Raw genomic sequence first — 14105 nt, 5'->3', positions numbered from 1 at the left:
AGAGGTCATCTTACTATTTAGCTTTTGTCCCCTTTTCTAGTAACTTATTTCTTTTCTTCACTGATCGCTGAACCCCAAATACACAGGGTAAAGATCAGGATCTATAATGGAATACTGGTTACTTGATAATTTTGTGCTTTGGAATGATCTCTCCCAAAGTCCCCTTAATCCTTTATGCTCTTCCATGATAACCTCTTTTGGTCCAGAACAGGGGTGCTCAACCTCCAGCCCATGGGCCAAATGAAGCCCATGGAGCCGTGGTATCTGACCTGTGGGGCTCCCAATGCATCAGGAGATTTGGCGGCAGGGTTGTGATGGCAGTTAATATGGCCACCTTCCCCTACTCTCAAATTCCCAAACTCCAAGCCCAGTGCAGCTGGACTGGGGCCAGGCCATGCCACCACCCCCAACAAGGGCTGAATTGGGTCCAAGCCACACACCCCCTACAGATGACTGCATGGGGTCCCACCATGACTGCCCCCATGCTGAAGCAGGGCCACCAGTGGGATCCAGCTGTGGATTAGGCCATGCACTGCCCAACTGGCCCACCAGCCAAAAAGATTAAGCACCACTAATCTAAATGAATAAAGTATGAAGTAATGTATTGAATAGGTAGGTATTTAAGGTATATTCCCTCTGCAGGTAAAGGGAGAAATGCTAAGGAAAACTATTGATTTATGTATCTTTATTTTTTTATATATATATATCTGTGTGTGTGTGTGTATGTATATATAAAATCATATTGACTTAAAATAAAGAAATATAAGTCAACAATTTTCCCTAGCAATGCTAAGCAGTATGTCTGTGCTCCCTTTACCTGTACTAAGCAATGTAACTTACTGATATATAGGCTAGAAATAGAGATGCCTGATGAAGCTGATGTGCCTCGCTGAGCAAAATGCATATCACCAATTTTCTTCCATCATCAACAGGAGAGGGCTGATTCGGCACACTACAGGAATTCCTGTGCAGGATTAGGCTGCCCCAAGCCCTGGGAGCTCCTACCCAGCTTACCAAGATGTGCCCCTGAAATCTCCAGGGCCCATCTGGGTAAGCAGGGGAAGTTGGAGTATCTGCTTCCTGAGATGCCTGCACTCTCACACCATAAAGTAAACAGACCTCTGCCACTAAATGGCGGCACAAGCTGATACCACCTTTGTCACAGCCACTCTTTGCAGTGCAACAAGGAGTAAGGATGTCTGTTTGCTTGGTCTTTGTGCTACCAAAAAATCTTCATAGCAGCACTAAGGCGATAAAAGGTGACGTCTATTTTCCCCCCTCTCCCCTCCCCGCCCCATGCTGGCTGTAGCCCCAAGGGAACCACAGGGCAAGCAGTGGTAAAAAAAATACAACTCAGGGTCACACTTAGTGATTATAAGATGCCTTATGCCAGAGAAGTTTCTTTTAGAGATACTGTTAAGAATGTGGTGTGTATTTTTCACTGAACTTCTCCACATTTGTTAAAATAGTGGGTGTTCTTAATATTCAGTTACCATTAATGTTCTATTGCCATCAGGACAGTAAAGTCCTCATCTAGATTTACTCGTGCACATTACTCTTCTTTGTTACTGTTCCACACATTTTGTATGAATTGTATTTATATCATCCCACTACTTATTTTCTTCGCTACTGATTGAAGGGAGGTGTTTAGCTGTGTTAGTATGAAGTCAGGTAGAAGTTAGGGTATGGTAGTACCTATATTGAAACCATACTCAATACAATCCAATCTGTGGATATTTCTTGTTCTGGAATTTCACATTCAGATTGTTTTTTTTAAGTTTTTCATAGATTTCATAGACATTCAGGCTGGAAGCAACCCGAGAGGATCATCAAGTCCAGCTCCCCGCCCAGGGGCAGGAAGTCAGCAGGGATCATAGGAGCTCAGCAAAATAAACATCCAATAATGTCTTGAAGGTGTTCAAAGTGGGTGCTTGAACCACCTCCAGCGGCAGTCTACTCCAAACCTTGGGGGCTCAGACAGTAAAGAAGTTCTTCCTTATGTCCAGCCTGAAACGGTCGCAGAGGAGTTTGTGACTGTTCGACATTGTCATCCCTTGGGGCACTCTGGTGAACACGTTCCCCCAGATCCTGGTGAACACCCCTAATAAACTTATAGGTGGCCACCAGATCGCCTCTGAGCCTGCGCTTTTCCAGGCTGAAGAGTCCCATGGCTCAGCCTCTCGTCATAAGGTCATAGATTCATAGATGTAGGTTCGGAAGGGACCTTGTAGATCTTCTAGTCCAACCCCCTGCCCTGGGCAGGAGAGAAAACTGGGCTCAAATGACCCCATCTAGGTAAATGTCAAGTCTCCTCTTAAAGATCCCTAAGGTAGGAGCCAGCACCACTTCCCTTGGAAGTTGATTCCAGATCCTAGCCACCCTGACTGTGAAGTAGTGCCTTCTAATGTCTAGTCTAAACCTACTCTCTAATAACTTATGGCCATTATTCCTTGTTACTCTGGGAGGCGCTTGGGGGAGCAAGGTCTCTCCCAATCCCCGCTGGTCCCCCCTAGTAAGTTTATAGACGGCCACCAGGTCCCCCCCTCGGCCTTCTCTTGCGAAGGCTGAACAGGTTCAGGTCCCGTAGCCTCTCCTCATAGGGTTTGCCCTGCTGTCCCCAGATCATGCAAGTGGCCCTCCTTTGGACACTCTCAATGCTGTCCACATTGCTCCTGAAGTGCGGCACCCAGAATGGGACTCAGTACTCTAGCTGCGGCCTGACCAGTGTCGCATAGAAGGGGAGGATCACCTCCTTGGCCCTGCTTGTGATGTATCTGTGGATGCACAGCAAAGTACGGTTAGCCCTACTGACTGTGTCCTCGCATTGTCGGCTCTTGTTCATCTTGGAGTCAATAATGACTCCAAGATCTCTTTCTGCCACCGTGCTTTCGAGAAGGGAGTTCCCCAGCCTATAGATATGCTACTGGTTCCTATTGCCTAAGTGCAGCACCCTGCACTTGTCAGTATTGAATCCCATCCTATTTTCATTTGCCCACCCCTGTAACCTGTCCAGGTCCCACTGTAATCTGTTCTTCCCTTCTAGCATGCCCACCTCACCCCAAATCTTGGTGTCGTCTGCGAATTTAAACAGGGTGCTGTTATCCTGACCTCTGATCTTGTGCATGGCTCTCCTCTGCACTCTCTCAAGCTTCTTCGCATCCTTTTTGAATTGTGGAGCCCAAAACTGGAAGCAGTACTCCAGCTGCGGCCTCACCAAGACTGAGTACAACGGGAGAATGCCGTCCCAGGATTTGCTTGAAAAGCATCTACGGATGCAAGCCAGCATTTTGCTCACTTTACTAGCCACAGCATCACATTGAAGGCTCATGTTTATCTTGTGGTCAATCATGACCCTCAAGTCCCTTTCATCTGTAGTGCTAACCACTGTAGTACTGCCGAGCTTATAAGCATGCTGCAGGTTTTTCCTCCCAAGGTGGAGAACCTTGCATTTTTCAGTGTTAAACACCATCAGGTTCTCATCCGCCCATTTCATGAGCCTGTCATGATCTGCCTGGATCACCCTCCTGTCCTCAGGTGTGGATGCTTTACCCCAGAGTTTGGTGTCATCAGCGAACTTGGCCAGCCCGCTTCTGACATCAATGTGTACATCATTGATGAAGATGTTAAAAAGTAAGGGCCCTAGGACAGAGCCCTGAGGGACCCCACTGGTCACAGGGCACCACAACGATTGACTTCCGTCAACCACCACCCTCTGGGTCCTGCCGCGGAGCCAGTTCCCCAGCCAGCAGATCGTGGTGAGGTCAAGGCCACAGTTAGCTGTTTTATGAAAGAACAGCTACCCTAAGATCAGTGATGGAACTTCCAGGAATGTTAAAGTGTTCTTCAGCAGGCTTTTGTATCCCCCTGGAACTGATGTCAAACTGGTGTCCATCTTTCATATGGGGATTGCCCCATCTGTACAGTGTAGACAGCATAGGGGCATGATAAACAGATGATAGCATATATGATGTCAATAGAGGAGTAGGTAAATGACCCATATGTTATAATCCGCATTGTTTGGTCCAGTGACTAATAAATAATAGAGATGCACCGATATATCGGTCCGATATTAAAGACTGAAATTTGGGATGGCTGCAACCCTCATCGTCCCCCGCGTAGCTTCCCTGCTAGCACCGCCGCCACTGCCTGCCCTGAGTGCAGCATGCCCCAGCCCCGCTCACCCCACTGAGAAGAGCCCGTCGCGGCCTCAGCCCACAGTTGCAGTGCGCCCTGCCCCGCCCCTCACAGATTTGGGGACACATGCCTCCCCCCATGCCCTCTTGGGGTGCGCACAGTGGCAGGAACTGCTCTCCCTCCCCACACCCCCCAGATGAGCCGTGGCTCTGTCCCCCACTCCGCCCCAGCTCTGCAGCGCCTACTCTGGCCCCACTCCTTCCCTCACTGCAGGGGCATTGATCTGCTCCCCCATGCCTCTTGCCTCCTCCCTCCCCTTCCACCACAACAGACTTACCAACTGGATGCATCTGTATCAGAAATCAGATCGGTATCGGCCAATATGCCTCCTTAAAAATCAGCTATTGGTATTGGCCCCCAAAATCTCTATCGGTGCACCACTAGTAAATAATAATCTGTTCAGAATAACTTTTATAGAGATTCTATCCAGAGATATTATTTTTTTACTAAAAGGTTTGATTTGCTATTAAGTAGGTTCTGCTTTTAAAAGCTGATGAATATTGTAGAAAGTATGCTTATTAGCAGCTGAATGATAATTTCTCTCTAATGTGACAGTTTTAGTAATTTTCATGTAGAATAATTTATGAATCATCAATAGGACAGAAATCTAGTAGAGGTATTAACTAACTTGTCACCTTCATGGAAGTGACTCGTGTCCTGCATTTGTATGTGTTTTTCTTTCTTCTCCCACTCCTCCAGACTTTTCAGCACAGAAATTAAAAGTGTTCATTGATTCTATACCATCCCTCTGGCTTCAGATGTTTGTTGCAGAAGCAGTCTTCAAAAAATTTTGTTTACAGAGGAACATTATTATTTCTACTGAACCACTTTCTCTTCAGAAAATAGTAAGTAACACATTTGTATTTCTTGATAGCCTAATACATTTTAAAATGTTATGACAGACTTATGAGAAACTTAATCTTTCTTTTTATTTGCCTGCTCCTTCTCTTTTCACTGTGACAGGACATGTTCATTGCCTATGTGGCATTCTGTCCCTAGAGAATCTAAAGAATTTAAATGCAGAATGATATTAGGATGGGCTTTATCTTGCCACAAATTTGAGAGGATAGTTCAGAAATGGACAGGACTTTCTTACGAATTTGCAATAACTTTACTGTAGCAGCTAACATAAGAAGGTATAGTGGGAAAGGAGTAGGCACCAATAACTATAAAGATGCAATAGTATATTTAAAATTTAATAAAAATGGCCTGTTGTGTATGATTTAAAAATCAACAAGGTATAAAAGATAAGGTATGTTCTTCCTTTTAAAGTCCTGTAGCATTATACTGAGACACTAGTTAGATGTTTGATTTCAAGCAGCAGTTTTTTCTCTTGTTTTAATGTTCCATCTCATCCTACTTAGTTAAAAGTGTTGCTTGGCATCACAGTCACTAGAAGTTAGATAGGGAACGCATTTACTCAGGTTGTCTCTCACAAACCTTGAAAGGATCTGGTCAGAATATGAAAAGGGAAAGCACAGCAGAGCAGAGTTCAGCTGATGTGATCCTTCAGTGGTATCCCAAATCCCAATCATGGACAACCCTGAATATGAAAGCCACAACAAACTGTGTATTTAGTATAGAAAAGGATAGGATTTTTTAATTTATTTTACTTTTCAGCATAAGTATGCTTTAGGCAGAGCATTAGGAAGATATTCTCATATGTCTAAAAATGAATCAAGAAAACTGAAGGTATTTTTGATGTAAGTAATCGTCAACACAGAACCAAAAACTTCAACCTTGTCAGCATTGTTAATGAACCTTTACCTGACAGTAATTGCAGTCAATTATTATATGAAAAGTTTTTTTAGTGAATAAAGCAAATTCTCATTCCTTTTGCAGTTTTCCTAAGGTCACAAGTCATTTTTTTCCTATCCCCACAGCAGTATTAAATCTGTGGCATAGTTTGGCCACCAATACTCATGTAGTGTCTTCCTAGGCAATTAACTCCACACATTGGGACTGAAAGGCCACCTCATAGATGATTGTACAGTGAGGGAGGAGAGAGTAAGGAGGAATCTTTTCCCGTTGTGTAGGAAGGAGCCAGTAATTTCAACATCTATAATATCCCATTAGAAGCTACGTCTCCATTCCCCACCTGCTCTTTAGGTGATGTCTTTTTTTCTATTGTGTTTGAAATCCTGGTTTATCAGGGAGTTAGACCCCACTATTGAATTATTATCTTTACTGGAAAACCACTAGATTTCAATAAAAAAAAGATGTTACAAATAACCCACACATTGACTCTAGACTGCTGGGAAGAGAGTTTATAAAAAAAAAAAAGATAAACTAGCACCACCTGGCCTAACTGGCAATAAGGAAAAAAATCCTTCTCTAGTCCTAGGAGGTGATTAAGCATGATGTCTACAGTCAGGCCCAAAAGACACAGCTCTATGCTGATCCAAGAGGGTAGTCTTTCTTCTCATAAAGAGTTGCCCCCATTCCTGTGGCATAGTCTAAGAAAGGCTTATATGTAAAGCTGCCCATTAATCTTGGGATCCAATAGGCTTTAGAGAGAGACAAAGTCATCCTCAAAGGGGACATTTTGTAGTAGTTATAAGATTCTTTTTTTCCATATTGATACATTACTTGGTGTCTGTGTACACCAATCACTTCAGTAGTATTTTTAAACTCTTTATTAGTATGTTCAGGTGTTCTTTTATTAAATACAACAAAAGGAAAATGAATAGAAATTTCTAATTACCAAATAAAGTCATGAAAAATTAAAGAAGAAACATTACTCTTGCAACAGGTTCGTTCCTATTTACCTGCTTTAAGGGAGCTAGGTATGCATGAGACAGTGAAAATGCAGAATGTGAAGAAACAGAAAATAGGGCAATGGCCGTGCCCTCAGTCTCAAAGGGCATTACTGATGCTAAATGGTGATAAGCAGAACCAAGTCGAAGGGCTGCCTGATCTACCGTAAGTAATACCTATAACATCACCAGTTGTATTCTGCTTTGGGGGACAGCTGCTGACCTGACACATTTCTTGAACTTTATGTGACCTGTTTTGTTGTCTGCAAATTATTGTGACTGGCAGAAAACTCCATTTTAAACCTGAAACACATCTGGACTGCATTTTTTCCTTCCCTCAGTATAGATACATATTGGAGCCCATTTATTTCTCCAACAATAACATAAAATGCTTTCTTAAAGAAACTATTCAAAAGATTACCTTTAAAAAATCTCTGCATATCAAGTATGTATTTTAACAACTATTGATAATATAATTAAGATTAAATTCCAGAAAGTCTCTACAACACTAACACATATTATGGCTTATTTTCGTGCTCTATTTACCAGTAGGTATATCTTCATCTTTTCTAAAAAAAAATTAAGCACATCTAACAAAATACACTTATTATTGCTTGCTTTCCTTTAAGTGAAATAATCTGTAGTAAGAACCCTTCATTGTCAGAGACGTTAAGAGTGACAGCAGAAGTTGAAGCATTACACACCAAAGAGAATCATCAGTCTATGGTTAAAGACATGCGTCTTTACAAGACTAATATTAAAGGTATTTTATGTTTGCAATTATACTAAGAACTTTACATGGCTACAATCAGTACTTTCAGGTTTAACACGTGTCCTGCTGACTGCTGAGCTAAAATGATGGTTGATGTCCAAGAACTACTTCCTCGTGTTTCATATGTGTTGTTTTCAATGCTCATTTGAGAGAAATAATTTTATTCATGGTAGAATAAAGCTGCTTTCTCTACATACTCCCCTCCCCCAAATATTAAAATACAGTGTACAGCTTGTGAGCTCATTCCAGTCTTGCCCGCCTTACTTTACTAATCCACCTCAACCTGTGCTTGGTAGGATCAACGTTGTCTTCTGATTTGAAAGTATAATTCAGTCGTCATCTCTTTCAGTCCTAGACATTTTGTGAACAAAGACTGAGGAGTATGCTATGTTACATAGCTGTGTTAAGCATATGGACTGTTTTCTTCCAGGCATTGAGCCCAGACTATGAAAGGCATTTGGCTTTTAGTCTTAACTATACTGGAACCCAAGCACCTAAGAATGAATAGCACTGCAGTAATTCACTCAGGCCCCACTTACTACACAAATTCAATAAAATGCATTCTCTCCGGCTAGTATCGCTTGCTGGAACTCCCATTTTTATTATTTGAACCTTACCTATAGTATTTTTAGTCCAAATATATTTATCATAATGACACCCAAGGGAGAACTGAGGTAAAATTGGCAACAGAAACCCCTCATCTTTCAAAGGATTACGTTCAGAGTTGTGAGAGAAACACTGGAGGATAAAGACCTCAGTCATTTCAGAGATTTAAAAAGAGAGCTTCAACAAGAGAGCTAGGCCACGCACTTCAAAAATTGGTGCCTTTTTTCTTCACTGCTTCTTCAAGTAAAGTTAATGAGCAAAATTAATGTGAATGATTGCTTTCTTTTTTGTTTTAAACAAGGGAAGCAAACTAAAAAGAGTAGGACCAAAAACAGGATCAAACTCTTCATCTCCCTGCTAACATCCTGAGCACTGTTTCTGTTGAAAGAAATTAGTATGGCACTTAGATTTTCATAGGGACTGTGTCAGTGGAATCAAAATTAATCTAAAAGCACCAGCAGCAGAGAAGTAGTCTGATGTAGACATTTCATCACTAAATTGTCTGATGCTGCATCATCTTTCACCTGGCTTCAAGATTTTGCTCTGGCTCTTGTTCAGGCAATCACTTAGTGAAACCAAAATAGTGTATTGCATGTCTGAAGTTTTGAATCACACCGTTTCCTTACCTTCAAGCAGCAGCTCTAAGTCTCTTGCTGTTCAGTTTTCCACACTCTTGTCAGCTGTAAATGGTATGAGGGTTTATTATCATTATTATTAATATTATTATTAAAACTCCTTCATTTATTCATCTCTCTCTCTTTCTTTCCACTACTGTAGCCAAGTCAGACAGCCTATTGAGAGACAGCAAACCATCTGTTAGCAGATTTGAAGTTCTGAATTATACTTGACTATGTAAAGGCACTCGTGCTTAGCCAGAAACATTCATTTGAATTAAGCTATAAATGCTGTGTAAAAAGAACCATACATTTCAACATAGGTTCATGAATAAATTTAAGGGAGGGCAACTACACTCTAAACTTTTATTGCTTCAAAACCCAGTATTTTTGGTGTTCTGTGATCATTCAGTGCTTTTATAGTGTGATTGAAGCTTTAAACCTTGAACTGGGGGGAGATAATTCTTGTGTTAAACCTTTTGCAGTACAATTTCATTGCTGGATCTGTGATGGAACAGAAGCTCTGTGGGTTTTTTTTGAATTTTTCTTAAGAGATGGTTAAACAGGACAAAGGAAAATCTTACTCATTATTGAATTTTCTGGCGCATAGCCAGATTTCCTAGTTCTGTGCACTTTGATTATTTTCTTTAGTAGCTATCTTGCCTAGTCTAGTACAATCTATTAATTTTTTGTGGTAGGAGAGACAGCCCTGCATATAGCTTGCATAAGAAACAAAGTGGAGAAATTGATTCAGCTCCTCTCTATCCCTGGAGTAGACATTAATGTTAAAGGTAAGTTATTTTCTGTACTCAACCAAAATATTGAGACTAATAAATAATTTTTGTAATTTTAATTTGAAATGCAAAACTTCACATTTTAGACAGGATTTTAAAAAAAAATCATAATTGCTTTTAATAATATGGAGTCAGGACTTAAAGCAAAGATTTTATGAACTGATATCCTAAATTTTGTAGGAAGATGCATCATAATTTACTAACCATATCTTCTGTCAATAACTAAAAATGCAGTTTAAAAAAAAGCTAATACTGGTTCAGTAATTTTTACTTTTAATATCAATTGCAGTTTTAGTATAAATAAGGAATACTGTTTCTTTTAAACAGCCCAGCTTTCTTTAAAAAATATAATGGTAATATTATGAGCTTTTACTGTAATTTTTGCTTTTTAAAAACTTCCCTTGATTTATAATTCAGACTATGCTGGCTGGACGCCTTTGCATGAAGCCTGTAACCATGGCAGCACAGTGTGTGTCCGTGAAATTTTGCAACGTTGTCCGGAGGTAGACCTGCTCAGTCAAGTGGACGGGGTGACTCCTTTGCATGATGCACTGTCAAACGGACATGTAGAAATTGGCAAGATGCTACTTCAGCATGGGGGTGAGTGCATTTATGCTAAACTGGTTTAGAGAAATTATCCAGTGTTAGATGAGTCCATGTGAAGTCCATAGCTTTCTTCTTAGGAGATGGTGAAATGCAGTGATTGTTTAAAATAAAATAAATTTTGAAAGCGAACTGTTTTGAATGCTAGAGAGAGAAATATTACCCTTTTCTCACTTATTCAGATTGTCATCAAAACAAATATGTAATTAACATCAAATATCCATGACCTGTTATTCCTATATTTAAACATTAAACATACATGTGGTTTGTTTAAAATGTTGTACACTCTGATGACAAGATTCAAATACAGTTCTTCAACTCACTGGTGAATGAACAAAAATTATCTAGCTACTAAGTAATTTTACAGATTTTTTTTGTTTTGATCTATATTGTAACATTATAGACAGAGAGAGATTTACATGTCCAGATTTCTACATGATATATATTTCAATGAAAAATTATTCGGCATCTCTAAAAAACTGTGACTATCCTCAAAGAAAAATTTGCTAGGAAATTAGTTAAAGAAAAGACCATTTTGTAATTGTGATAGCTGCTGTTTGGGAGGGATAATGGTGATTTGGCATACCGTAGCTTTACAATCAGTCATTGCTGCTTATACACTTTACTAATCATACTTTTCACAGTTTTTTTCCAGTGACAGGAAGCTTAAATCTTATTTTGATAAAAATTCTACAAATTAAATTAACCAACCATGTTTATGAGCTAACTAAATACAAATAACTCTCTTAAAAGAGACAGTTGATATCTAATTCATCTCCTAAAACAAAGATTTATGTTCCTTATCTTGTTCATACCTACTGTATGTATCAAACTAATTTCTGCCCAGTAAATGTATCCAGACCTTTGTGAAAGAAATCATTCTGCATATAATGCAATGGAATGCACTGTATTTAGGTGGCTTATAACTCAATTAAGCTGGGAGAGACACAATTATATTTGTTTTTTGGCAGAGACTTCTGTATTTACAGTCTTCTCCTGCCCCCTAAAGGCTACTTATGTTGGTTTTACAGACACCATCTCATAATCAATACATTCCTCTGCTATTCTACCTCTGCATGTTTGCTGAGCATCAGTGCTGTGTCTCCCAGGTGTTTTATTTATCTACTGAACCATGTATCTGACATGCCAAGCCAATACCTGGCCTCACTTCAATCGGTCTAAGTGATGCAAGAGCCAATATTATAGTAAGCCCAGCTCTTCAATAGAGAATGGCATTGCACTGACAGATGTGCATTTTTCCTGCGCCTTGTGAAGAATAGGCAGTGGATGATCCTGTTGTCCTAGGGGAGGAGATCTACTTGCACTTGCATTCATCAAGGTCTTCTGGCAACTGTAGAGGCTGAATGCAGCCTTATCTTTGCCTTTGTCACATTCTGGGTTTTGGCCTGTCAAGTAGTTTGACACCAGCATGGTGGAGACAGCATTATACATTCATTGTAAATTCACTCAGGTTCGATAACTGTAATTTGGAGTATTTCTGAAGTAGCTTTTTTAAATTCTTTTCCCCAAAAAACTTGCAAAAGTTATGTAAATATCTTGCATAATTATTGGTGTTAGAATAAAACATTGTTATACACGCTATTAGAGTTAAAGCGGCATAAGAAAGTCAGAATGTACTATGTACATATGTAGGGCTATGTATATAGTACAGTTATCTTTTGCTGCATTTAAAATATAATTTTTTTAATAGGAGGCTGGCAAAGAGAAGTTACATGAAAGCAACTGTGCCTTTTTATAACACCACAGATTTGCAGCTTAAAAGTGCTTAAGTGTTCACTCTTGAAGATGCCACCTGTTATGCATTAGCCTAACTCATTTTTCTTTCTTACAAATTTAACTTAGTAAATTTGTAAACTGTTACAAAGCGGGCAGTTCTGTTCTAGTAATAAATTTGGGGGTTATTGAAAAAAAGAATCTAGCATAGTGTAGACATTTTGCCCATTTATTTAAAACATAGTTTATTAAAGTATCTAACATCTGCATTACAAAAATTGCTAAAAACAACTATTGTACCTAAGTGATTAGTAGTTAAGAGGAACCTGGATTATTTGGAACAAGTTACTTGATCTGTCTGTGTGTTAACCTAACCAGTAATATAATAAGCCAAAATCACCACCACACTGGAATTAAATGTTGTGTTTGGGCATATCTTCAGCAGGTGTACATAACTGATGCTAAGAATTTTTAATGAATTTTGACCTTAGCAACACTTTAATAAAATAAATGTCATTTTTATGTGTGCTGTATGTTGTCACTAAGTTTTGGGAGATAATACTTAAACAGATGGTTGCTTTTTTCCCAGAGATTGTTATGCTTTTTAAATAGTAAAATAAGCGGATAAAGAAAGGCACAACTAATAAGACAACTGACTAGAAGTTTCCCTCTAACATGTCTCAGCTGTGCAGTCAACATGTAACCAAGGTGTCAGTATAACTTAGTACAAAAACAGGTTATAAACAGACCCCTAGCTGCTGGCTTGAAAGTACTGTTACCGTTAACCGTTTGTATTTTTTCCTGCAGGACCCAAGCTCCTACAGCAGAAGGACTCTTCTGGAAAATTCCCGCTGGATTATGTGGAATCCATACCAGTAAAACAAGAACTTTTGGATATTGTTCGCCCAGAAGAGACCGTTGAGAGTTTCTCTAAACATGTAGAAGATGATTTCCACAGCCAGCAAACAGAACTTTGGTTGATTTTATTTAGTAAGATGTTGCTAAACATTTGCTCTGTTTATAACCTGCCTTCACCATTTACTTTGACTTTTAAAGAACTAGGGTGCTCAAATTCAGTTCCATTAGTGGTTAATGATGGCCAAAAGTTGAAAAATAGCTTTGTTGCTGATTGGTTTGTAGATCTTTTCACTAGAGAGCTAGAAACTTTCCAAAAGCTTCCAAACTTTCTTCATACAATATCTATGGACCTACAACATTTTTCTGGAGAACAAATGGAAGCCTTATTGGCAACACTGGAAACTATGGCAAAAACAACTCGGCCCTCTGCATTCCATCTTTCTAATAACTAAGATTGATTTTTAAATGTTTTCCATTGGTTCAGTGTTTAGTTAGGTTCATTCTTGTGAACACAGGGTGCACATTGCATGTCCTAACACCAGCAAACTTTAGGGGCTGCTTGCCCTTTTAGTGTTATAAAGCTTTGTTAATACTTCCCACTGGCAGAAGCTGCATTCAGGACATTCTGAACCAGTGCATCTTCTGGCCACCATTGCCGTGTGACAAATTCCTTCTGCTCTTTAGCTTGAACCTTATACCTGTGGCTTCCTCAGCAAGGGAGAAATCATTTGCGTTAAGTTAAACCCCTCCTTTTTTACACTCTGTAAATTTTCTGTCACCACGTAGACCATAATCAATACTGGCATCAAAGTCTATTGACCCGTAACTTAATCTGGTAACTTCCAACATATAAGTATAGGCCTGTTTTATGCAACTAATCTTCTGAATATTTGTCAATAAATAAAAAATGTGTGGGGAAAACAACTTTTAATCACAATCTATTTTTCCTATACTATGTAGAAGTGTTTCTCTTCAGGAAAATATATTAAAAATGTAGTGTTTAGATACTTTAAGGTATGATAATTTTTAAATTAAAATCTTAATTTTTTGCTGCTCATATATATTAATTACTAGAAGTTCCCATATTTTCTTAGCAAACTGTTCATGTAGGGATGCCATTGAACTCAGTTAACTTATTTTGCGCCTGCTCATTTGTCTTAGCCTGCAGTATGTT

General features: G+C 39.5%; 1 protein-coding gene across 1 annotated transcript in view; it reads left to right on the top strand.

Annotated features, from left to right (window-relative positions):
* SLF1 (SMC5-SMC6 complex localization factor 1) overlaps positions 1-13855 on the top strand; it is a 61524-nt gene extending 47669 nt beyond the window's left edge. The window contains exons 12-17 of the mRNA XM_006019708.3: positions 4894-5039; positions 6947-7116; positions 7580-7713; positions 9641-9733; positions 10154-10336; positions 12881-13855. Of these exons, the coding sequence (XP_006019770.1) occupies positions 4894-5039; positions 6947-7116; positions 7580-7713; positions 9641-9733; positions 10154-10336; positions 12881-13383 (1229 nt within the window). The 3' untranslated portion in view covers positions 13384-13855. The remainder of the gene's footprint in view (positions 1-4893; positions 5040-6946; positions 7117-7579; positions 7714-9640; positions 9734-10153; positions 10337-12880) is intronic.
* Positions 13856-14105: the final 250 nt, after the last annotated feature.

Source organism: Alligator sinensis, unplaced genomic scaffold, assembly GCF_000455745.1.
Source record: "Alligator sinensis unplaced genomic scaffold, ASM45574v1 scaffold223_1, whole genome shotgun sequence".
NCBI classification, from domain to species: Eukaryota; Metazoa; Chordata; order Crocodylia; family Alligatoridae; genus Alligator; species Alligator sinensis.
Note: the sequence above shows the minus strand (reverse complement) of the source record. Positions and strands in the feature narration are given on the sequence as shown.